This window comes from Peromyscus leucopus, chromosome 7 (genome assembly GCF_004664715.2).
Source record: "Peromyscus leucopus breed LL Stock chromosome 7, UCI_PerLeu_2.1, whole genome shotgun sequence".
Taxonomy (NCBI): Eukaryota; Metazoa; Chordata; class Mammalia; order Rodentia; family Cricetidae; genus Peromyscus; species Peromyscus leucopus.
Window position 1 is genome coordinate 84,285,689 of NC_051069.1, and position 27,670 is coordinate 84,313,358.

The following is a 27,670-nucleotide window of genomic DNA, read 5'->3' on the forward strand; positions in this document are numbered from 1 at the left end:
CGGGCATGTCTTCTATCATTATTTAAACCTGGTAATACTAACATTCAAAGATCCTAGATCAATCCACACATCACAAGAGTGATTTAAGAGAGGTTAAGATAGGAGGATTGCCACCAGGCCAACCTAGGCCACAAAGTTAGACTCAGTGTGTCTGTATGTCTTCTTCCACCTCCCCACACATACTACAAACAACAACAGGGAAAAAAAGTGACTTAAACCAACATTAAGAGAATACACTTAAAAAAAGAGAGAGAAAATACACTTAAATATAAGGTTGGTTTGTGTATTGACTTTAAATTAGCTTAAGGTTATAGGTTAGTTCTGTGCTTAATTTTGGCTTTATTAAAATATGTTGGACTAGAACAGAATTCTTAATTCTAATATCTTTTAAAAAATGTACTCATTGCAGCCATAATTTCAAGGACTGTCAACACACATGTAAGAAGAAACCTCCAGTAGTGATAACTTGGATGTCTTTGGATTTTTATACAAAAGTGCTTAAGAGCTGTAGGAGTTTGTTAGACTCTGTTCAGAAACTTGAACTGGAATTAGTCATTGATAACATGGTGCGGATTTATGATGCTTTGATGTATATGCAAGGTGAGTACAAGTAAGTGATAGATTAACCTTAGTCATTGTAGAAATAGGCTTTGTGTTTTTGCCTAAAAAATGAAAAAATGTTCACAATATTCAGAATATTTTCAAAACTTCTGTTAATTAAACTTACTGGTAGTTTCTGAGTTTCACATTTATTTGTGTAATATTTGATTAACTTAGTTAATATTTGTTTGAAATGTTTAAATGTTTGGTTTGAGAATCTGAAGAATGCTATGATCTATATAGACAATGCGTAGATGTATATGTTTTTAAGTCACATCTGGTTTGGTTGGCCTCATGGACTTCATCATGGGCCTTGAAGTATAGCTCAGTGGTGGAGTACATGTTTAGCATGTGCAAGGCCCTGAGTTTGCTACAGACCACTCCCAGTTAAAACAGGGTTGTTTATGGCCCTTCGTTTTAACAATCCTTACTTATTGAATGTTGGTTATAATTACACTTGATGTTTTGGATATCTACATTCTGGAAAAAATAAATATGAAGGAGTAGGTATAATCTATGTCCTATTGTCTGTCTCTGTAGTAAAAAGTTCATTTGAGGATCATATTCTGGAAGAGTTATGTGGAATGCTCTCACTTCCATGGATTTATTCCCATTCTGAAGATAACTCTTTAAAGTTGACCACATTTGCTACTAATCTTCTGCCATTAAGCCAGAGGGTTTGCGATAGTTTCTGTAAGTAATAAAAAATTATCTGATGTATGTAGCTTATTTTGTTGTGTGGAATGGATCTCTGTGTAGAATTTATAATACTTTATCACACATTTTTCAATAATTAAAGGGAGAATACTTGGAACAGCACAGAAAGGAGTTCGGTATATAAACAGTTGACAAGGGATACTTGCCCTATACCTATATATCCTTTCCATCTGTACAGCATTTGAAATGTATCTGCAAGTATCTTTATCTTGAGCTGGGTGTGGTGGCTCACACCTGCCATCTCAGCACAAGAGGACACTGAGACAGGAGTGCCGTGAGTTCTAGGCCAGCCTAAGCTGGCAGAGTGAGTCCTTATCTTCAAGACAAATCAAAAATGACAAAAAAAACTTCATTAAGAAATCTATGGGTTATTTTAGGACTATACATAAAAAGAGTAGAGAGCTGGGCGGTGGTGGCACACACCTTTAATCCCAGCACTTGGGAGGCAGAGCCAGGTAGATCTCTGTGAGTTGGAGGCCAGTGTGGTCTACAGAGCGAGCTCCAGGCCAAGCACCAAAACTACACAGAGAAACCCTGTCTCAAAAAACAAAAACAAATAGAGTAGAGAATTATATTCTAAACACTCATATCAATATCCTACTTCAATAAATAAAAATCTTGGTGCTGGGAATGTACCTACTAGGCATGTAGAGCTCTGACCTAGCAAACTAGAGGCTCCAGGTTCGATCCCCAGTGCCCTCTAAAAATGGAATGGTGGAGCCCTATAGGCCTGTAATGGCTCAGAACAAAAAAGAAAAAATTGTAAGGATTTAGTGAGAGTCCTTTGAGGTGAATATGGTGGTACATGCCTGCAGTTCCAGCACTTGGGAGGCCAAGGTAGGAGAATTGAATTACAAGTTCAACGCCAGCCTGGGCAACATAGTGAGACCCTGACTCAAAACATGAAAGATAAGTAAATAAGTAAACAAACCCTTTGATTGTTCTTTGGCAGTTTTATTCCTCTCCTTTTCCTAGAGATAACTATCATTCTTGCTTTATTTTATTAATTTTATTATATATGTATTTCTTATATAATATAAAGAATTATTTTCATTAATACACTTGCATTTTTTTTTTTTTTTTTTTTTTTTTTTTTTTTTTTTTTTTTTTTGGTTTTTCGAGACAGGGTTTCTCTGTGTAGCTTTGCGCCTTTCCTGGAGCTCACTTGGTAGCCCAGGCTGGCCTCGAACTCACAGAGATCCACCTGGCTCTGCCTCCCGAGTGCTGGGATTAAAGGCGTGCGCCACCAACGCCCGGCTACACTTGCATTTTTTAGTCAATATTGTCTTTATTTTTTAAATAGGCTTTTATGTAAAGGAGGCTAGCCCCAAACTTGACTGTGTAGCTGAGGCTGGCCTTGAACTTCTGATCCTCCTAAGTACTGGTATTACAGACATGTGCCCCAGTGACTGACTGGATCAGCATTGTATTTATGGGATTTATCCATGATGATTTATGTAATCGCTCATATTTTATTTATTAATAAGCAACTGTAAGACAAACAATATTGTGGCTGGAGAGATGGGTCAGTGGTTAAGAGCATGAGCTGCTTGTTCTTCTAGAGCACCTGAATTTGTTCTTAGCACCATATCAGAAAACTTATACTGTCTTTAACTCTGGCTCTAGGAGGGTCCAATTGGCTCTAGGAGGGTCCAGTGTCCCTAGCCTTCTCAGGCACCTTCATTCACTTGCACAGTTCCTCTCCCCAACTTCAACTCATAATTTAAAGCAATACAACTAAATCTTTAAAAAGATAAACATTATCATGGCACTGATGGACAATTTAGTTTCTTCTGGTTGTTAACAATTTTAAGTTATTGTGATATTTTTAAGTAACTTTAAATCTTCCCAAAGCCTTGGTCTTTGAAGTATTGTCCATAGACCAGTAGTGCAAGCTTGTGAGAACTTCTTAGAAATTTAGATTATCTTCTGCCTGTATCTCCTGTTCCAGGGGGTCTGATACCCTCTTCTGACCTCCACAGAGACCAGACACACACGGCAAAGACATTCATGCAAGGCAAAACTTTCATGCAATAAAAGTAAATAAAGATAAAAGATTTAAAAACAAAAGAAATAAGAATATCTTATGTTCTGCTGGAATATACTGATTGAGAATCTGAATTTTCAAAAAGATCAGGATATTCAGATGCATATTAGTTAAAGTACTATTTGAAGATAACTACCTGGGAATGGAGTTACTCGTCTGTAGGATTTCCACATCTCACATTCTGTTCTGTTGTACTGCTCTCCAAAGATGTACCACTTTACATTCTTGTTGGCAGAGTAGGAGAATTGTGTTCAGTACTTGATATCACCAGGTTTAAAATATCTTGCTCTTTAGATCAATAAAAATTCAGGGAGATAACTATCTTAATGTTTTTGATTCTGATACATATGTATTCAATTTTCATTTCCCTAATTACCTAAGGAAGTTGTATGTAAACATTTTTCAGTGTTCTTGCTTTATTTTCTGAGATTTAATTATGTTAGTATATTTACTTTAAATGCTAGTTTCACAGCGTACCTATACAAGCATGCGTGCATGTGGGTATGTGTTTGTGCATACACTCACACACTTCTGTAAAATTAACTTTGCTTAGTGGCTGGCAAGGTGGCTCAGTGGTAACTGTCACTGAGCATGATATTCTAAGTTTGATCCCTGGGACCTGTATTGTAGAAGGAAAGAACTTACTCTTACCAGTTGTCCTCTGATTTCCACACAAGAGTTTTGGCACATTTGAACCCTACCTCTCCCCCCGCCCCCCAAAAAAAAGTGAGCAAAAGTTTTTAAGTCTTGTTTAATAAAGTTTATTCTTTTTAGCTCCACAGGCACAGTCACAATGTGTGTTTCTTCTGACTCTGTTTCCAAGAAGAGTATTCCTTGAATGGAGAACAGCAGTTTATAATTGGGCCCTGATGAGCCCCCATGAAGTAATCCGGGCTAGTTGTGTTAAAGGATTTTCTATCTTACTGCAGCAGCAGAGTTCTCGTAACCAGATTCCCAAGATGCTTATGTATGTATTAAGACTTCAGTTTGAATATGTGACTTGATTGTATAACCTTTAATCTGAGTGTCTAAGCTATTATTGCAGAGTATATAAAGCAAATATTGCTTTTAGCTTGGAAATTATATCTTTCCCTTCTGAGTTTCACTTTTTCTTTCCCTTTGTCTCAAATTAAGGAAATTTAATCCAAAATATTTACTGGGAAGATTTAGTACTTTTTCTTTTTTTCCTCAGAGATAGAGTCAAAGATGATTCTGACATTGTGAAAAAAGAATTTGCTTCTATCCTTGGTCAACTTGTCTGTACTCTTCATGGCATGTTTTATTTGGCGAGTTCCTCAGTAGAGCCTTCCTTTGAACATGTGGACCTGTTCTGTAAGAACCTGAAAGCCACTCCTCAGCATGAATGCTCATCCTCTCAAGTACGAGCTTCTGTCTGCAAGCCATTCCTTTTCTTGCTGGCAGAAAAAACACCTAGTCAAGTAAAACTTGGTGAGCAGTCACTTAGGATTAAACACTTCACAGTGATACTGGGTATGAGTTTGTTGGAGGGTTGAGATTTCCACACATACTTGGAAGATCCATGTGTTTAGGAGTAAGTTGCAGTTCATTCACAAACTTTCATATAGTTGGTAAGTGGTTCTAAGAACCCCTAAATTCTGTAAAATTGAGTTGAGAGATTTTTTAAAGTTTATTTTTAAGTCTAAGAGACAGTGATCTACAAAACCTAAAAATGATCATTTGCTAACTTAGATTTTAGAATTTATTTTAAATTTAAGTCATTTATTACTTTTATTGAGTATAAAGTAATTTAAATTGGTAAGTTTGCTAGCTGTGTTGGCACATGCCTTTTTAATCCCAGCAGAGGCAGGTAGATCCCTTGAGTTCAAGGCCAGCCTGGTCTAAAGAGTGCGTTCCAGGCCAGCCAGCCAGCCAGCCAGGTTTGCACAGTGAAAACTATTTTAAAACAAGCAACAAAAACAAAATGACCAAAAAACTAAACAAAAATAAATTAATTAATAAGTTCTAATCTTCTTAAACTATGTGTGCTATGTATGCCTAAATATTGGCATATAAGGCAACATGGGATTGTTTTCTGTATCCTATTTGCTAACAGTATTTTAAGTACAACATTGATATGTGATGTGTCAAATTAGAAAATATATACTGTCTCCCTTTAGCTTTCATAGACAATCTGCATCATCTTTGTAAGCATCTTGATTTTCAAGAAGATGAAACAGAGGTAAAAGCGGTTCTTGGGACTTTATTAAATTTGATGGAAGATCCAGACAAGGATGTTAGAGTTGCTTTTAGTGGAAATATTAAGTATATATTGGAATCTTTGGACTCTGAAGATGGATTCATAAAAGAGGTTGGAAATTTTAAATTAAAACATACAGATTTTTATAAACCTAGCTCTGGAATTTTTCTGATCAGTGAATTTTGCTTTTCTAGCTTTTTGTTTTAAGAATGAAGGAAGCATATACTCATGCCCAAATATCGAGAAATAACGAACTGAAGGACACCTTGATTCTTACAACAGGGGACATTGGAAGGTGTGTTTGACAGGATTTGAAATGAAACTTACTTACGTTTGTGACTGTCTTATTTGCCTAGCATTAGAGACAGTGAGGGCTGGAGATGTAGTTCAGTGGGAGAGTACTTACCTGCTGTACACAAAGGCCTGGATTTGTTCCTTAGCACTGGGGGAAAAAAAGAGTACATGGTGATATAAGATGTATGTTATAGGAAAATATGACTCAGCATATATTTCTTTGTGGATCCGCATTAGTTTCTGAGACATTAACCTTGTGTTTGCCTGTGTTCGTTTTTCTTTTCAGGGCGGCGAAAGGAGATTTGATCCCTTTTGCACTCTTGCACTTACTGCACTGCTTGTTGTCTAAGTCGGCGGCTGTCTCTGGAGCAGCGTACACAGAGATTCGAGCACTAGTCGCAGCAAAAAGTGTTAAACTGCAAAATTTTTTCAGCCAATACAAGAAACCCATCTGTCAGGTGAAAGCCAGCATTCAGCCTTTCAATAGACAATAACAACATTTTACGGGAGTTTAAAAAGAAGTAGAAACCAGGCAAAGTAGTATCTTTGCTGGTAATCTCAGTTACTTCCTGTGGAAGGCTGAGGTGGTGTGGTCTCTTAAAGTTCAGGATTTCGGGACCAGACTGGGTTTAAGAAAAACAACATGTATACAAGTCTTATTTTGCTAGTTTTAAAGAATTATTTTTAAAACTGTATTTATTTAGAACTGAACTGTTGCCATTTGTATTTAATTCTACTGGTCTGAAGGTATGGGTTATAAATGAAAGAGAATATCATCTTATAATTTGTCAAATTTTTATATTCTTGGTAAGTTTTAGGCAGTCATCATTTTTTAGACTTTTTTAGTGATGATAAACTCTTTTATATCTTGACGTTGTAAACATGAAACTTTGTTTTTAGAAAGATATATTAATCAATGACTGAAAAGTTAGACCATGTTAAAATATTGGTTTTACCCTGTATATGTGATACAATCTTTAGCATGATATTAAAGTTTCTTAACTAAGTCTGGTTGCATTTCTGTAAAGTGGAGATTATGACAAAATCCATCTCAGTAAAGTGATTAAAAGAATTGAATGAGTCTAACTGTGGCAGTGTAGAACATGATGCTGCCCTTTATGCTAGCTTGAAAGGTATTAGTTGGTGGGCGGGGAGGCAGGGTTAGTCAGAATTCCTTCCTTGTTTGAAAACTAAGAAAAATGTTTTTGCTTTAGTTTTTAGTAGAATCTCTCCACTCCAGTCAGATGACAGCACTCCCGGGTACTCCTTGCCAGACTGCTGAGATGCGAAAGCATGATGTAGCTCACCACAGAGAAATGGCTTTAAATACATTGTCAGAAATTGCCAATGTTTTTGATTTTCCTGATCTTAATCGTTTCCTAACTGTAAGTTGCAATGTGTGTGTGTAGTTGACTTATTTGAAGTTTTCAATTAAATATTTCATGTTTGTTTGTTTGTTTTTTCTTTCTTTCTTTTTTTTTTTTTTTTTTTTTTTTTTTTTTGGTTTTTCGAGACCAGCCTGGTCTTGAACTCACAGAGATCTGCCTGGCTCTGCCTCCTGAGTGCTGGTATTAAAGGCGTGCGCCACCACTGCCCGGCTTGTTTGTTTGTTTTTTAAAGAAAAACTTACAAGCATATTTAGGACATAAGGACCCTACATTTTCAAAAGTACATGCTTTGTGTACGTGAGTGCATGCATAGGTCAGAAGACAACCTTGGCTATTGTTGCTCAGGCACTGTCCATCAGTTTTGGAGGGGTGGGTGTTGAGGACAGGATCTGTCACAATGCCCTGGAAGTTTGCCAAGTAAGCTTGAATGGCTGGGCAGCAAGCCTTTGTAGTTTTCCTGTCTCTGATTCCATAGCACTGGGATTACAGACATGTGTCAGCATGCCCAGCATTTTTCTGGGGATTGAACTCAGTTCTTCATACTTATTTGACATGCTCTTTACCATCTGAGCTACCTCACTATCTCCTAAACTGTATATTTATTTTTACTTTGATGAAATTGTTGCTTACACAGTAAAACTTAAATTTATGTAGATCTTTATTTACTGTTCTATATATCATAGTCAGTGATACCATATTCAGGTTAACTATCTGAGTCTTTATGTTTTTCGTACCACCCTGGATTCCACTGGTTATTGAAAAACTAATATTTACCCTTAAGAAGTTGAATTATGCTGGGTGGTGGTGGTGCACACCTTTAATCCCAGCACTCAGGAGGCAGAGGCAGGCGGATCTCTGTGAGTTCCAGGAAAGGCGCAAAGCTACACAGAGAAACCCTGTTTTGAAAAACCAAAAAAAAGGGGCTGGAGAGATGACTCAGAGGTTAAGAACACTGTCTGTTCTTCCAGAGGTCCTGAGTTCAATTCCCAGCACCCACATGGTGGCTCACAACCATCAGTAATGAGATCTGGCTCCCTCTTCTGGCCTGTAGGGATAAATGCAAACAGAATATTGTATACATAATAAATAAATAAATCTTTAAAAAAAAAAAGAAAGAAAGAAAAACCAAAAAAAAATTGAATTATAAAATACAAAATTAGTGGTATGATCTGCTATGAATTCCGATGTCAGACTTTGTAGCATGGGATGGTTTAAAAAGCCTGTGAAATTCATTAGGGCTAAGGTTTAAAGGATGATGGAGCATATTGTCTTCTCATTTTTGCCCCAAAGTCAGGCTTATTGTTAATCTTGATAAATCGTGATAACAGTTCATACAAAGGTTTCCCCTACAATATTATTTTAACAAACTTAAATTGCTTATAAATTGATTATATATACAAAGAAAGTTGGATAGCATATTATAAGAACTATAAGCTGGGTGGTGGTGGCGCACGCCTTTAATCCCAGCACTCTGGATGTAGAGCCAGGTGGATCTCTGTGAGTTGGAGGCCAGCCTGGGCTACCAAGTGAGTTCCAGGAAAGGTGCAAAGCTATACAGCGAAACCCTGTCTTCAAAAACCAAAACCAAAACCAAACCAAACCAAAACAAAATCCATAAAGATATTCATACCTTAGTACTCGTTAATTCCATCAAAAGCCACAGATGTTTATTGCAACATTACCCATTGGCAAAATAAAACTGAGAAGAAACCAAATGTCTAAATTTAAGCTATTTTATGTAGCCATCTTAATTTAAGTATAACTAAGTTAAAAGGAGTAACGTAAGTTAGTTATGTCTACAAAGGCAAACCTATTTGTTTATTGTTTTGTTTGTTTTCTTTCTGTTTTGGATGCAGTCTCATTCTATAGTACAGCTGTCCTCAAATGTGCTATCCTCCTGTCTCAGTCTCTTGAGTGACAGAATGTTATACCCCTCAGGCAAAGGCTGGATCTTGTTCGTTGTCACATCCCATGTTTAGATAATGACTTACATGTAGTAGTATTCTTTAGGTACATGTAGAATAAATAAACAAAATCATAATTATTTTACCTTTGGATTTTGTGTGAATTTAATGAGCTAGATCTTAAAAGAAACAGACCAAAAATGAAAGTAGATTGCAGTATTGGATGTTAGATGTATTTAACAGTTTTCTGGAATGTTGCAGCATCAATTCTATAATCTAAAAAAATTCTTTTTTTCAATAATTATTTTTATTTTATGTGCATTGGTGTTTTGCCTGTATGTATGTCTGTTTGAGGGTGTCAGATCACGGAGTTACAGACAGTGGTGGGCTACCATGTGGATGCTGAGAATTGAACCCTGTTCCACTGGAAGAGCAGCTGGTGTTCTTAACCTCTAAGCCATCTCTCCAGCCCCTTAAAGAACAGATTCTTTAAGTTTGCCTTTATGGCTATTCTCTACATGCTTATTCTCTAAATGTAGGAAAGGATACATCAGATTTAGGACTTATTTTAGAGTGTGCATATGTTTTATCACATATTCATGGGAAATTTGCTTCTTTTGAGTTAGCATACAATGTAATAGGAATTAAGAATGAATCCAGTCTTCATTACTTTTACATTTCCTTACTGTCTCTTAATGCATATGATAAAAGCTCTGTGTCTTGTCTGTTTTGCTTATTGCTGTATATACAGGGCCTGAATCATAGTAATATCAGTGTATTATAGTCAAGTGAGTAAATGGCAAGGCCAAATATAAGTATGAATCCATACATGACTTCATATGGCATTGAAGAATATTTTTGTGGACAGCTTATTTGAACAGTTTGTCACCCAGACAAATGGACTTTGTGATAATTATTGTGCTCTTTTTCAGAGGACATTACAAGTTCTATTGCCTGATCTGGCTGCCAAAGCAAGCCCTGCAGCATCTGCTCTCATTCGAACTTTAGGAAAACAATTAAATGTCAATCGTCGCGAGATTTTAATAAATAACTTCAAATATATTTTTTCTCATTTGGTTTGTTCTTGTACCAAAGATGAATTAGAACGTGCCCTTCATTATCTGAAGGTATTTGGATATTTGTATGTGTTTTATTCTCTTATTTAAGTAAACATTATTGGAAAAAACTATTGTAACATTGTAATGTAGGAAGGACAGTGAGTAATTTATAGGTTGTAAGAATATTTATAAATATTGTGTTAAATAATCACTGTCTTGGGAGGATTCTAAATAGGATTGGTCTTTTGATATTTTCTCTGATCATTTACCATAGTAGGATAAAATAGTCATCCTTTCATGAATGAGGTTCTTACATGATTTTTAGTAATTTTGTGCTGATTACAGTTATACTAGCTGATAATATACAAGTAATTATAGGAAGAGACAACTATATTTAACTGTATGCCTGTGTTTGGTTTAGTTACTTGCTACTCTGATAATATGATTATAATTCTGCCTACTTTTTAAATTATTAATAATTTAATGGGTCTGGAGAGATGGCTGAGTGGTATTAACAGGACTTGTTCTAGCACAGGACTTGGGTTCAGTTCCCAACACCCACATGCATGGCAGATCATATCTTCCTGTAACTCCAGGTCCAGTATCTGCTGCCCTCTTCTGACCTCTGTGGCACCAAGCACCCATGTACACATACATACATATAGGCAGAACACTATAGACATGAAAAGTAAAAAAATAAATCTTAAAATTTTTGTGTGTGTGTGTGTGTGACTGTGTGTGTAAGAGATAGAAACAGTGCATGGGTGCTTATGGGCCACTGTGCATGTGTAGATCATAAAACAACTTTTGGGACTTTATTCTCTCATTTCATTATGGGTTAGGCTGTTAGGTTTGCATGTCTTGCTAGTTTTTAAACTTAAAATTATAGCTTGGGCTTCTTTTTGATTTTTATTAACAACAGTGTCTTTGAGGAATGTAAGACCATGGAAATAGAAAACCTTAATTTTATTTTTCTCTAAGAGACAGCAGATCTCTTTTCATTTTAGACCTAATGACTATTAATTTGTTTTCATTTATCTCGAGGACATTAACTGTGTGTTATAGAGACAGAATGATAATATTTATGGAGTACATACTATATGTCAGAAACTTCTCTGTCCACATACTATCTGGGTCATTTCAGTTATTTGACGAGATGCAGGTAGTACATCTTATCTCATGTACAAAATGCTTGAGACAAGATTTCAGATTTTTCTTTGCTTCTTTTTGTTGTATTTTGAAACATTTGCATATATATAATGAGATATTTTGAGGATGAGACCAAAGTCTAAACACAGAATTCATTCATGTTTCACACACAAATGTATAGCTCAATTGTGTGTGTTGGTGCACGGTTTTAATGCCAGCACTTGGATCTTTATGAGTTCGAGGCCAGCCTGGTCTACAAAGGGAGTTCTAGGGCAGCTAAGGTTGTTACACAGAGAAACCCTGTCTCGAAAATCAACAACAACAAAAGAGATAATTTTATACACTATTTTCAATGTGTCTGCATTTTGACTGCAACCTATCATTTAAAGTCAAGTATGAAATTTTCTGCTTCTGATATCATGACAGTGTTAAAGAATTGATATTTGGGCTTTAATTAGGAATGTTCAGCCAGTGTTTTGTTTTATAGATGATGGAACTAAGGCAGTGAGAAGTTAGATTAGGTAATGTGTCCAAATCACAGGACAACTTATAAATGACAGCTAAAATTTAGACTCCAGCATTCTGACCAAAAACCTGCTGTGTAGCACTGTCCTTGCAGCCAGGGTCCATGCATCTGTAAAAACTGTGTTGCTGGTGCAAAAGACTTTAGGCAAACATAGGACTTTTCAAATTTTATTTCAATATTAAGTCTGATCGCTTTTCTTCATTGCATACAGCTCATGGGAGACCTATCAGGAGAGAAGGATAGAATTCTTTGCCAGTGTCTTTTCTTAGTTCTGTTAGTAAGCTATGCCATCTGACCTAGAGCTCTTGATTTACTAATAACATGTTAAAAATCTGTACTTATTTTTGGATGCTAATATGAGGAAAATAATTTTTCATATCTTTAGAATGAAACAGAAATTGAGCTGGGGAGCCTGTTAAGACAAGATTTTCAAGGATTGCACAATGAATTATTGCTACGTATTGGAGAACATTATCAACAAGTTTTCAATGGTTTGTCAATTCTTGCCTCATTTGCATCTAGTGATGATCCATATCAGGGACCACGAGATATCACATCACCTGAACTGATGGTAAGGCCCGTGATATTTGGTTTGTTTTTCTCCTTTTTTTTTTTTTAATTTATTTTATTTTACAATACCATTCAGTTCTACATATCAGCCATGGGTTCCCCTATTCTCTCCCCTCCCACCCCCTCCTCTTACCCCCAGCTCACCCCCATTCCCACCTCCTCCAAGGCAAATCCTCCCCGAGGACTGCGATCAACCTGGTAGACTCAGTCCAGGCAGGTCCAGTCCCTTCCTCCAAGTGTCCCTGCAAAAGCTCCAGGTTTCAAACAGCCAACTCATGCAATGAGCACAGGACTTGGTCCCACTGCCTAGTTGCCTCCCAAACTGATCAAGCCAATCAACTGTCTCACCTATTCAGAGGGCCTGATCCAGCTGGGGGCCCCTCAGCCTTTGGTTCATAGTTCATGTGTTTCCATTCATTTGGCTATTTTTTTCAATAATTGAGTAAAACTGAAATTTATTATAAGCCACAGTCGTCCTAGGGACCCCCATGCTACATATATAGCCTCCATGGTTCTATGGGTTGTGGTCTGATTGTTCTTTATTTTATATCTATAATCCACTTATGAGTGAGTACATACCATAACTGTCTTTCTGGGTTTGAGTTACCTCACTCAGGATGATTTTTTCTAGTTCTATCCATTTGCCTGCAAATTTCATGCTTTCATTGTTTTTCTCTGCTGAGTAGTACTCCATTGTGTATATGTACCACATTTTTTTCATCCATTTTTCCGTTGATGGGCATCTAGGTTGTTTCCAGGTTCTGGCTATTACAAATAGTGCTGCTATGAACATAGCTGAGCATGTATCTTTATGGTATGAATCAGCATTCCTTGGGTAAATGCCCCAAGAGTGGGATGGCTGGGTCTTGAGGTAGTTCGATTCCTAATTTTCTGAGAAACTGCCATACTGATTTCCACAGTGGTTGTGCAAGTTTACATTCCCACCAACAGTGGAGGAGTGTTCCCTTTGCTCCACATTCTCTCCAACATTGACTGTCATTGGTGTTTTTGATTGTAGCCATTCTGACAGGTGTAAGGTGGTATCTCAGAGTCGTTTTGATTTGCATTTCTCTGATGATTAAGGATGTTGAGCATTTCTTTAAATGTCTTTCAGCCATTTGTGATTCTTCTTTTGAGAATTCTCTGTTTAGCTCTTTAGCCTATTTTTTAATTGGACTGTTCAGTATTTTGATGTCTAGTTTCTTGAGTTCTTTATATACTGTGGAGATCAATCCTCTGTCAGATGTGGGGTTGGTGAAGATCTTTTCCCATTCTGTTGGCTGTCTTTTTGTCTTATTGACTGTGTCTTTTGCCCTGCAAAAGCTTCTCAGTTTTGAGAGGTCCCATTTATTAATTGTTGTGCTCAGGGTCTGTGCTGTTGGTGTTTTATTTAGGAAATGGTCTCCGGTGCCAATGCGTTCAAGAGTGCTTCCTACTTTCTTTTCTATTAAGTTTAGTGTAACTGGATTTATGTTCAGGTCTTTGATCCACTTGGACTTGAGTTTTGTGCATGGTGACAGATATGGATCTATTTGTAATCTTTTACATATTGACATCCAGTTATGCCAGCACCATTTGTTGAAGATACTTTCTTTTTTCCATTGTATAGTTTTGGCTCCTTTGTCAAAAACCAGGTGTTCATATGTGCATGGATTAATGTCAGGGTCTTCAATTTGATTCCATTGGTCTGTATGTCGGTTTTTATACCAGTACCAAGCTGTTTTTATTACTATAGCTCTATAGTAGAGTTTGAGGTCAGGGATGGTGATGCCTCCAAAGGTTGCTTTATCGTATAGGATTCTTTTAGCTATCCTGGGTCTTTTGTTTTTCCATATGAAGTTGAGTATTTTTCTTTCCAAGTCTGTGAAGAATTGTGTTGGGATTTTGATGGGGATTGCATTGAATCTGTAGATTGCTTTTGGTAAGATTGCCATTTTTACTATGTTAATCCTACCTATCCATGAGCATGGGAGATCCCTCCATTTTCTGATATCTTCTTCAATTTCTTTCTTTAGAGATTTAAAGTTCTTATCAAAAAGGTCCTTCACTTGTTTAGTTAGTGTTATCCCAAGGTATTTTATATTATTTGTGGCTATTGTAAAGGGTGATGTTTCTCTGACTTCTTTCTCAGCCCTTTTATCATTTGTACATAGGAGGGCTACTGATTTTTTTGAGTTGATCTTGTATCCTGCCACTTTACTGAAGGAGTGTATCAGCTGTAGGAGTTCCCTGGTAGAGTTTTTGGGGTCACTTATGTATACTATCATATCATCTGCAAATAGTGAAAGTTTGACTTCTTCCTTGCCAATTTGTATCCCTTTGATCTCCTTTTGTTGTCTTATTTCTCTAGCTAGAACTTCTAGTACTATATTGAATAAATATGGGGAGAGTGGACAGCCTTGTCTTGTTCCTGAATTTAGTGGTATCGCTTTGAGTTTCTCTCCATTTAATTTGATGTTTGCTGTTGGCTTGCTATAAATTGCTTTTATTATGTTTAGAAATGTTCCTTGTATTCCTGATCTTTCTAAGACCTTTATCATGAAGGGGTGTTGGATTTTGTCAAAGGCTTTTTCAGCATCTAAGGAGATGATCATGTGGTTTTTTTCTTTCAGTTTGTTTATATGGTGTATTACATTGACTGATTTTCGTATGTTGAACCATCCTTGCATCCCTGGGATGAATCCTACTTGGTCGTGATGGATGATTGTTTTGATGTATTCTTGGATTTGGTTTGCCAGTATTTTGTTGAGTATTTTTGCATCAGTGTTCATGAGGGAGATTGGCCTGTAGTTCTCTTTCTTTGTTGCATCTTTGTGTGGTTTGGGTATCAGGGTAATTGTAGCCTCATAAAAAGAGTTTGGTAGTGTTCCTTCTGTTTCTATTGTGTGGAACACTTTGAAGAGGATTGGTATTAGTTCTTCTTTGAAAGTCTGGTAGAATTCTGCACTGAAACCATCTGGTCCTGGGCTTTTTTTGGTTGGGAGGCTTTTGATGACTGTTTCTATTTCTTTAGGGGTTATTGGTTTATTTAAATTGTTTATCTGGTCTTGATTTAGTTTTGGTATGTGGTATTTATCCAGAAAATTGTCCATTTCTTCCTGGTTTTCCATTTTTGTGGAGTACAGGTTTTTGAAGTATGATCTGATGATTCTCTGGATTTCCTCATTGTCTGTTGTTATGTCTCCCTTTTCATTTCTGATTTTGTTAATTTGGGTGCTCTCTCTTTGCCTTTTGGTTAATTTGGCTAGGGGTTTGTCTATCTTGTTGATTTTTTTCAAAGAACCAACTCGTTGTTTCATTGATTTTTTTTTTTTTTTTTTTTACATTGTTCTCTTGTTTTCTATTTCATTGATTTCAGCCCTCAATTTGATTATTTCCTGGCGTCTATTTCTCCTGGGTGTCTACCTCTGCGGGCTGCCGTTGGGCCTGTATGTTTCTGCTGGCTGCTGCCGCGGGCCTACCTGCCTCTGCTTGTCGCTGCTGCCGGGGCCGGTCTACCTCTGCGGGCCACTGGGCCAGTCTACTACCTCTACGGGCTGCCGCCGGTCCTGTATGTCCCTGTCAGCCGCCACTGCCGGGGTCGTCTCCTCCTTTTTTGTAACTACTTAAGAAGCTGAGGAAACTCCTTGCCCCCATTTTCCAAGTATATGGTTGTTTTTTTTTTTTTTTTAATTTTAATTGGAATTTTTCTTTTAGAAAAGGTTAAAGTTGTATGGTCGCAGAAGATGTTAGCTGCATATGTATCTTTGAAAATGTGGACTTCTAGGTGATTCTTAGGATTTTATTTTTTCCTAAGGTTCCCGCCCCCCTTTATTTATTTATTTATTTTTTTAGAAAAGGTCTCTATATAACCCTGGTTGACCTAGAACTCACTTTGTAGACCTGACTGGCCTCAAACTCTTATAAGAGATCTGCTTATTAGTGTTGGGATTAAAGGCATGCAACACCACACCTGGCATGATTTATTTTTCACTAAGTAAACAACAAGGTTAATTATATTTTTACAGCTTTCCCCTCATCTTGTTTCTTCTTACAACTAATCCTTGACAAAGCAAGCAGCAAGCTAAATTAAATCCTTTGTTTGGAATAAAGGAAAGATGCGGTTTCTTTCTTTGTTTTCTACTTTTGTTGTTGTTTGCTTGCTTGTTAGTTCTGAAACAGGGCATCATAAAATCCAGGCTTACCTCAAAGTCCCTATGTAGTTGAGAATGGCCTTGAACCTCTTATCTTTCTGCCTCTGGTTCCTGAGTTCCGGGATTACAGGCCTGTGCCAACACATCAAACTTTCTCTTTTCTCTTTATTTTTCAGCTTTATTTTTTTCATGTTGGAGTGATTTGGAATAGTGTAATTCCCTCTGCCCTATCATCATGATTTCTTTTGATTCCTTGCTTTGATAGGATGATTTTGATGATTTGATGATTCCATTGTTAACGTTTCAATTCAGACTTTTAAACTGTGAACTTTGAACTTTGGGGTTTATATAGGTTAGATCCTAGGAGGAAATAGATGGCATGCACACAAATGTTTATCTGAAAATATATTTAACAACTAGTGCCAGTTCTAAAAGGGAATTTTAAGGAATCCAGTTTGCAGTGCTGGGGATCAAACCTAGAGCTTTGTATATGCTAGGCAAATGTCTTAGTTAGGGTTACTATTGCTGTGATGAAACACCATAATCAAAGAAACTTGGGGGAGGAATGCTTTTTTTGGCTTATGCTTCCATGTCACGGCTTATCACAGGAAGTCAGGACAGGAACTCAAGCAGGGCAGGAACATGGAGACAGAAGCTGTTACAGAGGCCATGGAAGAGTGCTACTTGCTTGTTTGCTCCTCTTGAGTTGCTCAGCCTGCTTTTTTACAGAACCCAGGATCACCAGCCCAGAGGTGGTCCCACCCACATTTGGCTGGGCCCTCCCCCATCAATCTCTAAGAAATACCCTACATGCTTGTTTACAGCCCAATCTGATGGAAGTATTTTCTTGAGATTCCCTCCTCTCAGGTGACCTTAGCCTGTGTCAAGTTGTCATCCAGCATAGCAGCTACCTTACACTGAGCTATCTGTGTGTAACCTTGGACCCCAAAGGAGCCTTTTCTTCCTTGACTTGTTTCCCCTAATCTTCCCTACTTCGGGCTATGGTATTTTGTACCGTTTTCTACCCATTTCTTCTTCTAAAACCTGAAAATAATGTATAAGCTCTTCAAATTAAATCTGTAAGACCATGTGCAACAGTGTGCCTTTCTACCTTCCTTTTGTTAAACTCTTCCTTTCATTACTGTAGCTCTGTTGGCTTTGTTTTTAAAAACAGCAAACTTCCAGATTTGTAGCTGTTGGCTTTAAATGGTCTCTGTAATTACAATAATAATTTCCTGGATGTTTTTCACTCTCCAAAGTTTCCTTATCACCCCTAGCTAAATTCATTTTCCAGTTTCTATCATGTGTTTGTATTTCTTTTCTTTTCCTTTTTTTTTTTGTGTGTGTGTATGTTTATTTTCTTATAGCTCTGTCACAATCATATTTATGTGTGGATTAGTGCCTCCTACTAATTGCCATGTATATTAGTGCTTATCTTATACACATGTACCTAGCATGATAGTATATATTTGGTGAATGGCAGGCGTACATACTTAAAGTACTATTTGTCTGGATGCCAGGAACTTTAAAATTAGAATATTTATGTAGATTTGAGTGCCACCTATTCCTACATAGACTAGAACCATATAGTTAGGGAATTGTGGCTTATTATGCCAAAGTTTAATTTCAATCCAAATCAGAAGTTTACAAAGTACATATTATGGAGATACTGTTATTAAACCCAATACTTTGCTAATCTAAAAAAAAAATTAATGATGATTTAAACAAAAAGGTTCACAAACCAAAAATTCCTTTGCTTGGTAAGAGTTTCTGTGTGCTAAAAAGACATGTAGGATAAATACCTAACTCCTTCACTGTATACTAGTACAGACTCTTCCTCTTCTGCGCTTAGCGGTGACTGTAACCCTAAAGTTACCTGAATCAGGTGCCTTAACATTAAGTCATGCTACCTTGGAACATATTTCAGTTACCACCCATCACTAGCTCTGTTTCTTGCCATTTTTCTTGCCTGATATAGTTCAGTGGTAGAAAGCTGCCCACTAGGAATTCTGTAATAAATCTCAGGTTCAGAGGGAAAGAAGAGAGACACTTTATAGATAAAACATATTAATATCTTTTCTTTAAATCCATAGGCTGATTATTTGCAACCAAAATTGTTGGGCATTCTGGCCTTTTTTAATATGCAGTTACTGAGCTCCAGTGTTGGCATTGAAGATAAGAAAATGGTAAGTAGTGGTATTTGAATTCCAAGGAGCTAGAATAAAATTCATATTGAATATTCAGGAAATAGGAGTTTTGCTTTAGTTACAAACTTGCAAATATAAAAAGTTAGTGAACAAGCTGGATATGGTAGCCTACACCTGTAATTCCACCATGTGGAAGACGGGTTGAAAGGATCACTGAGAGTTTGATGCCAGCCTGGGCTGCATAGTGGGCTCCAAGCAATCCTTAGCTAAGTGTGAGACTGTTAAAAAAGAGAAGCCACCAAACATTTGCTATTTATCACAGAATATCATACATTTGTTTGTTAGGCATTGTAAAAATAGAAATTGCACCACTTGTAGCTATCACTGATGAAGACAAATAGGAAACCCAACTTAAGCTGGTCTAAAGAATTTGTTGGCTCTATAACTAAATATGCAAAGATAATGTAACTTCAGCTACAATTTGATTCTAGCTTCCAAGAACATTTCAGAATCAGTATCTTTGGTCATATTGACCTAGGTTAACTTTATACTTTAGTCATTATAACTTATGGTAGTCTTCCTGTCTTAGCCTCCTGTGTGCTGGGATTATGACAGCCACCTTGATCAGCTAGCTTTACTTGTCAGGTAATAATACTAACAATCCATGTCATTATGATATCTAGCCCAGTGGAAGACATAAGACAACAGTAACTGAGAGCTTGAACATCAGTTGTATAATTGAATTTTATGGTTCACCTGGGTCTGATGTTGGTATTTCTGTTTTTAGTGTGTATGTGTGTTAGCATGACTATGTAACGGTGCTCATATAAAGGTCGGAGGACAGTATGCAGGAGTTAATACACTCCTTCCACTCTATGGGCCCTAGGGCTAGAACCAAGTTGTCAGGCTTGGCAGCAAGCCTTTGCCTTGAGGGTTGTCTTGCTAGCCCAGTGGCAGCTTTTATTTTAGTATGTATTTCCTTTCTGATAACTTTAAGGATCCATGTAAGACATATAGACAAATTTAGCTACAAATTCTAAGTCAGTGCCTATTATTTCAATGTTAACTAGTAAATTTTCAGTAACTTGTATTCTATCTATATGGCTTCCCAAACATTTATGCCAAATGAGAGACTGAATGACTTTAAATCTTAAAGTGGGATTTATGTTATAAGCTATAACTTACATGGTTTGGTACATGTGCTGGCTAGTTTTATGTCAACTTGAGAGGTAGAGTCATTGGAGAGGAGGAAGCCTCAATTTAGAAAATAGCTCTAAAAGATTGGGCTGTAGGCAAGCCTGTAGAGCATTTTTTTAATTAGTGATCCATGAGGGAGGGCCCAGCTCATTGCGGGTAGGGCCACCCCTGGAACTTTGTGGCATGGGTGCTAATAAAAGCATACTGAGCAAGCCATAAGGAGCAAGTCTTAAGCAGCACCCTTCCATGGCCTCTGCATCAGCTCCTGCCTTCAGGTTCCTGCTTTGTTTGAGTTACTGTCCTGACTTCCTTCAGTGATGAACAGTGATGTGGAAGCATAAGCCAAATAAACCCTTTCTTCCTCGAGTTGCTTTTGGACATGGTGTTTCAACACAGGAATAGTAACTTCTAAGTACATGCATAAGATTCACCGGAGACTTTCTTTACCCATTCATTAGAGCCTAGAACTATTGATGCAGTCCTCACTCTGTTTCTAGTCTAAGTATATCCAGCAATTGATTGTTGTGTTAAATTCAGAACATCTTGAATTTACTATCATTGAAACCAGCATTGTCCATTATAAGGCATTCTGTTTAAATTATTTTATAATGGGGCTGGAGAGATGGCTCAGAGGTTAAGAGCACTGGCTGCTCTTCCAGAGGTCCTGAGTTCAATCCCCAGCAACTACATGATGGCTCACAACCATCTATAATGAGATCTGATGCCCTTTTCTGGCATTCAGGCAGAACACTGTAGATATAATGAATGAATAAACCTTTAAAAATACTTTATAAATAACTTTTAAGTTCAATCTGTATCTGAATTTATATTAGTGGTGTGAGACATATTTGAAGAAAATTAAAATGTATCATATACTTAGTAAATTTCAAGCTTTATTGTTTTAGAGGACCAATGGATCAAAATAGCAGAGCACCTTCAAGGGCAACAAAAGTAAGAATGTAATTTGTGTTTTTCAGATCTTGGTTCCCATGTAAGTTGACAGAAAAACCTGGCCAGCATTTATTAGACTTTTTGTAGTGTGTACATTGATACCTTGACGTTTGTGGAGGAAGCACTCACTTCTGCCACTTGTCTGCTCTGGCATCTTGTTTATAAGTTCTGTTTTTAACCACTCATTTCTTTGTAGGCTTTGAATAGTTTGATGTCTTTGATGAAGTTGATGGGACCTAAACATGTTAGCTCTGTGAGAGTAAAAATGATGACCACACTGAGAACTGGCCTTAGATTCAAGGATGATTTTCCTGAGTTATGTTGCAGGTAAATGACAGTCTTAATTGGTGTATTTTCTTGTATTTCTAGGAAACACTTACTTGAGTTCTTACCACAGGCTGATCTGGTGGGAACATTTTTTTCAGTTGAGGTGCTTTCTTCCTAAATAACTACAGTTTGCATCAAGTTGACATTAAACTAGCCAGTACAATTGACCCCTGTCGACTTGACACACAAACACATCACTTATTAAATCAGAACCTTTCTTTTTTATTCTTCCCCAAGATGGTATGGTTGATGTCACATATAAAACATTCTAACTTTTAAAAGTCCCAGTTTTAAAATTCCAATTTTAAAATTTAAATTCCAACTCAAAAAGTTCAATTTCTTTAAAACATTTAAGTCACTCCAAAAGTTTGAAGTCTCTTAACTGTGGGTTCCTATAAAATAAAAAATAAGTTACATACTTTCTTACTCCAAGAAGGAAGAACCAGGGTACAGTCACAGTCTGAACAATCAAAGCCAAATTCCCAACAGTGTAAATAACTCAGTATCCAGGGTCTAGGATTAACTCATGCTCTTATATGCACCAAAGGGTTTGGGCAGTCATACTTTTCTGGCTCTGTCATCCACACCAATTGCACCTTGTCATCTAGGATCAGGTTGGCTCCACTTCAGAGCTGCTGCTGTCCTCATAGTTGTCCATAGTACTGACATCTCTAAAATACTGGGGTCTCTGCTGCAGCTGGGCTGTCACTAGAAGCCTCTACTGGGCTCTCTTCAGGGATCCTAATCCTGCCACATGGTGCCAAGCCTCAGCTACTCTCCTATAACCCCTTCATTCCTTCAAAACCAGTACCTCGTGTGTGACTCTTTCACTAACAAGTTCACCTGCCAGCATGAGATGCAGCCTTGGCTCCTTTGAACCATAGGTTCTGTGTGCTGGCCCTGAAGAAATATCCCCAGATTTATGATCTTCAAGGTTGCCAGTCTTTTTTTTTTTTTTAAATCAGTACTAATTTCTTAGCTCCAGCTAACCAGAATCAGTTGTACTTACTAAACAAAGGTTTCACTTAAGTGGTGCTGGTCTTTTCTTAATTATAGCTGTTTCTTCAGCCGCAGCTGACCAGAACTACAGATTCTTAATTCAAAATATCAAACAGCCTCAGTAGTGTCTTTGAATCCATCTGAAGCTATATGTCAGACTTCTTTCATCTGCACTGCCCTCAGTATACTTACCTTCCAAGCTCCCACAGAACAGCCCACTGCACTCTGAGCATTCAACGGCTTTTCCAGCGCAAAGTTCAGATGCCACCACAGTCTTCCTCAAAACCCAGTGGTCAGGTCTATCATAGCAATGATTCACACCTTGATTCTGGTACCGTTTTTTGTCTGTTAAGATTTCTGTTGCTGTGAATAAAGAAGGGTTTATTTCAGCTTTCAATTCTCAGATTATAATTTATCAGTGAGTGAAGTCAGGGCTGAAACTTTCGCAAGGCAGGAACCTGGAGGTGGAAACTTACACAGAAGTCATCGAGGAGTACTGCTTATTGGATTGCTTCTTATAAGTTTCTCAGTTTGCTTTCTTATATTATCCAGAACCACTCACCCAAGAGTGGTACCACACCCCATTTGGAATGGGCCCACTCACATCAATCATCAATCAAGAAAATATACTACAGGCTTCTCCACAGGCTGATCTCTTGGGAGCATTTTCTCAGTAGTGATTCCCTCTTCCCAAAAAGCTCTAGCTTGTATTAAGTTGACATAAACTAGCCAGCATAGTTCTCACCCACCTCTTTCATCTTCCATAGTTCCTAGGCTAGCCTGGAACTTTCTGTGTGGGCAGAGCTGGGATTATAAGTATGTGCCACCCTATCTGTCTTTTTGTTTTCTTGTGGCCATACCGCTATCTCAGGCTCCTAATTTCTGGAATTACAGACCTGTACCAGTGTGCCTGTCTTTAATTTCATCTGTTTGTTTGCTTATTCATTTATTTATTTTGAGCAGGGTGTCATGTAACCCAGGCTGCCCTCAAATTCGACTTGATATGTAGATGGTGATGACTTTGAACTCCTGATCTACCTTTCAGGTGGGATGCACTTTCAGGCATGTACCACCAGGTCCAGTTAGCCCTCTTTTTAAAAGCATAGCTAGTTCTTCCTTTGCAGGAGTGGGGAAAGATTGTGACATCCTGATAAACACATTATCGTTAAGTTGAAAATATCACAAATTGGAACAATTTTTGTATGTTTTTGAGACACTGTCTTGCTATGTAGCCCAAACTGACCCAGAAGTCAACAGTCCTCTACCTCAGCCTCCCAGGTATTGGAATTATAGGCATTCACCACCAAGCTGGGGCTGAAAATATATTTTTAATGTACCTAACCTGCCATACACTGTAGCCTAATGTAGCCTGGATTAAATGAGCTCGAAACACTTACGGTAGCTTTCATTTGGTCAAAATCATATAACACAAAGTCTGTTTATAATAAAGTGTTGAGTATCTTGTGTAGTCTATTGAACACAGTAGTATGTTGTTAAGTACAATATCCATTGCTCACCCCCATGGTTATATGAAACCTATTACTAGAAACTATGGCTTGCTATCACTGCCCAGTATCACAAGGGAAAATTGTGCTGTATTATTAGTTCATGGAAAGATGAAAATTCAGCTTCACTTTTAAATTTTTTGAGAGTCTTACATAGCCCAGGCTGCCCTTGAACTCTGTGACATTATTCTACAAGTGCTGAGATTAGGGGTGTGCATCACCACATCCAGCCTTCAAATAAATTCCTTCTAAATGTGTGTACAGCATTGTGAAGTCAAAAAAAGTCTTTGTAAGTTGTACTGTGCTTATGGATTATCTGTGTAAGCAAATGTATAAAAACATAACATTTGGGTTTTCTTTTGTATTGATCTTGTCCCAAAATACTGTTTCACCTTTGTTTTTATTTGTTAGTTTAGTTGGTTAGTTGGGGTTTTTAAGTTTTGTTTGATTTAATATAACTTAGAGATCACTGTGTGTGTTTGTGTGTGTGTGTGTGTGTGTGTGTGTGTGTGTGTGTGTGTGTGTATTATTCAGCTAACAACTAATTGATAGTACTTTCCAAATATAAAAATACTTTGAATTAATTTTTGTTTTTCACTTAGGGCATGGGACTGCTTTGTTCGTTGTCTGGATCATGCTTACCTGGGCCCCCTGCTCAGTCATGTCATAGTTGCTTTGTTACCTCTCATATACATGCAGCCAAAAGAAACTGCTGCTATCTTTCACTACCTCATCATTGAAAACAGGTATTGAAACTGAAATTAAGCATAAAATACTTGCGTGCGTGCATGCATGCATGCGTGCGTGCGTGCGTGTGTGTGCGCGCGCGCGCGCGCGCCTTGTTGTTGATTGTTTGAGGTAGGGTCTCACTGTGTAGCTCTGACTGTCCTGGAACTTACTATATAGTCCAGGCTGGCCTCAAACTCACAGAGATCTGCCTGCCTCCTGAGTGCTGGGATTAAATGGCACCACCTTATTTTTTGAGACAAAGTCTTTTTTTTTTTTTTTTTTTTTTAATTATTATTTTACTTTTTTTTTTTTAGATTTATTTTTATTTATTATGTATACAGTGTTCTGTCTGCATGTGTCCCTGCAGGCCAGAAGAGGGCACCAGATCTTATTACAAGTGGTTGTGAGCCACCATGTGGTTGCTGGGAATTGAACTCGGGACCTCTGGAAGAGCAGTCGGTGCTCTTTAACCACTGAGCCATCTCTCCAGCCCCGAGACAAAGTCTTTTTAAAACCTGACTGATTGCTCTAATCTAGCTAGCCAGCAAAGCCCCAAGGATCCTCCTGTCGTTGCCTCTTTGGTGCTGGGATATCAGGAACATGCTTTTCTGTGGTAACTTGGGGATCCAACTCAGGTCTTGGTGCTTACACAGCAAGTGCTTTACCAAATGAACAATCTCTCCAGCCCTAAAATACTTTAAAATGTGTTTTTATGTCTCTAAGTATTGCTATTTTTTTTGTTTTCTACATGCTAGAGCAATAAATCACTAATATAACTTTTTATATCTCTTTTCAGATATTTCATATGTTTATTGTTTGTTATAGATGGTAAAATAATTTTTCATGTCATAAGAAAAATTTTCTTTCACTTGGTGCTAGGTAGACCCTCACCCTCCTGAGTAAACGAATTGTTATGTGTTTGTTTATTGGTTCATCCCATGTCTAGCACAGGACTTAGCATCCAATAGCACACATGGTAGCTATTTCTAATTTTTTATGCACTACTAAAGACTAGGACTAAAAATGTATTTAAACCTAGAAAGATTTTTATTATAACTTAAGCAATTAAAATGTTATAGCATTAATAAGGATTATTTGCATATTTTTCTCTGAAAATTCTTTATGAAAATTTATATTGGGATTGATTTCTACTACTTTCTGTTTTCCAAATGTGATGCCTTAGAAATAGTGAACTCCTTTATTTGCTTATAATCTTGTAGTTTAGGCTAAGTTCAGCTTGCTATTTCTTCTGTTGGTCTCATCAGAGATCACTGGTATGGCCACTTTTCAGAAGGTAAACTGAAGTGGACTCCCTGTCCATGTAATGTCAGAGCCCTTCTCTCTGTGTGCCTTGTCCATGTTGATAGCTTGATTTCTTGCATGGTGACTCAGTATTTCCTGAGCACAAAAATGGAAACTGCCAGGTCTAAGCTCTTTCCTATCCACAGCATATCTTCTTCCACATGTACTTAGCAATAAAACAATTCTTGTACCTGTTCTGGATTAAAGAATAAAGAGCTATATATGAGTGCATATTGAGAAGCATGGTTTCTTGTGGACTGATGTGACAGGCTATCAAGGATGTTTTTTTGTCTCTGATTATTTGCCATTATTAAATGTTTTATTGTAATTGTTTATTTAATTTGAGTTTTTTTGTTTGTTTATTTTTTGGGTTTTTTTTGTTGTTGTTGTAATACTAGGGATTGAGCCCAGGCATTTTTCATGTTAAGCAACCACTCTACCACTGACTTATTTCTAGTATAATTGCTAATTAGTTGTAATTGCTAAATTGTTAATTTAGCTGGGACCATAGACATGGCCAGGAAGATTACTTTGCATTTGAATAATCACAATGAGCTTTTAAGTATGAATTTTATTAGCTTTACTTTCAACTTTTGTTTCATATTCATAGTCTTGCAAATAATTCTTTCTATTAGGGATGCTGTGCAAGATTTTCTTCATGAAATATATTTTTTGCCTGATCACCCAGAATTAGAAAAGATAAAAGCAGTTCTCCAGGAATATAGAAAGGTATTTCATTTCTTTACTTATGGTATGAAAGATTTTTTTTTTTTTTTTTTTTTTTTTTTTTTTTGGTTTTTTCGAGACAGGGTTTCTCTGTGTAGCTTTGCGCCTTTCCTGGAGCTCACTTGGTAGCCCAGGCTGGCCTCGAACTCACAGAGATCCGCCTGGCTCTGCCTCCCGAGTGCTGGAATTAAAGGCGTGCGCCACCAACGCCCGGCCATTTTTTTTTTTTGGTATGAAAGATTTTAAGTACAAAATTGCTTCTGAATTCCAGTACACTGAAAAAAGATCTTTTTACGATTAGTTGTGATAGTGCACGCCTTTAATCCCAGCACTCGGGAGGCAGAGGCAGGCAGATCTCTGTGAGTTCGAGGCCAGCCTGGTCTACAGAGTGAGTTCCAGGACAGCCAGGGATGTTACACAGAGAAACCCTGTCGAAGGAAGGGAGGGAGGGAGGAAGGAAGGGAGGAAGGGAGGAAGGAAGAAAGGAAGGAAAAGGAAGGAGATGGTGATTAGAATCCATGACTTTGGAAAGAGGGAAGTTTTACCAGTCAAAACAATTTTATTTTGTTTTACTTTGTTTTGGGACAGTCTCTTGTAGCTGAGGCTATCTTCAAATATACTATGTAGCTGAGGCTGGTCTTGAATACTTCATCTACCTGCTTAGCATTCCAAATGCTGGAGTTACAGTCATGCACTACTGCACCACTACCACATCCTATTTAGGTGAGAGACACAATTAGTATTAAATAGAAGCCACCCTCTCTACATTTCAGAGGGGAAATATGGGATGATTCCAGCTATATTATGCTATAAATCATAGTATCACTATGTAAGATCTAAATGATTCTTGATCATCTTAAAATCTTAAAACTTTATGAAATTGCCGGGCGGTGGTGGCGCACGCCTTTAATTCCAGCACTCAGGAGGCAGAGCCAGGCAGATCTCTGTGAGTTTGAGGCCAGCCTGGGCTACCAAGTGAGCTCCAGGAAAGGCGAAAAGCTACGCAGAGAAACCCTGTCTCGAAAAACCAAAAAAAAAAAAACAAACAAAAAAACAAAACTTTATGAAAATACTGTAATCTCATAGAATTTCAGAAATAGAATACTTTGAGTAGTGAAAGGATTTAATAGAATTATCTACCGAGTTCACAGACCTGGTTCAAGATCATTATGTAGCCTCTATA

The 27,670-nt window shown here is 37.5% G+C and overlaps 1 protein-coding gene across 2 annotated transcripts in view; it reads left to right on the plus strand.

The window, feature by feature from the left end:
- The window catches only part of Atr (ATR serine/threonine kinase), a 112,577-nt gene that overhangs the window by 13,774 nt on the left and 71,133 nt on the right, over positions 1 to 27,670 (plus strand). For both annotated transcript variants that reach the window (XM_028866010.2, XM_037207849.1), the window contains exons 7-20: positions 410 to 600; positions 1,141 to 1,293; positions 4,139 to 4,331; positions 4,557 to 4,813; positions 5,503 to 5,693; positions 5,777 to 5,877; positions 6,163 to 6,334; positions 7,091 to 7,261; positions 10,101 to 10,295; positions 12,287 to 12,472; positions 18,698 to 18,790; positions 21,096 to 21,226; positions 24,333 to 24,476; positions 26,397 to 26,490. In XM_028866010.2, the coding sequence (XP_028721843.1) occupies positions 410 to 600; positions 1,141 to 1,293; positions 4,139 to 4,331; positions 4,557 to 4,813; positions 5,503 to 5,693; positions 5,777 to 5,877; positions 6,163 to 6,334; positions 7,091 to 7,261; positions 10,101 to 10,295; positions 12,287 to 12,472; positions 18,698 to 18,790; positions 21,096 to 21,226; positions 24,333 to 24,476; positions 26,397 to 26,490 (2,272 nt within the window). The remainder of the gene's footprint in view (positions 1 to 409; positions 601 to 1,140; positions 1,294 to 4,138; positions 4,332 to 4,556; positions 4,814 to 5,502; positions 5,694 to 5,776; positions 5,878 to 6,162; positions 6,335 to 7,090; positions 7,262 to 10,100; positions 10,296 to 12,286; positions 12,473 to 18,697; positions 18,791 to 21,095; positions 21,227 to 24,332; positions 24,477 to 26,396; positions 26,491 to 27,670) is intronic.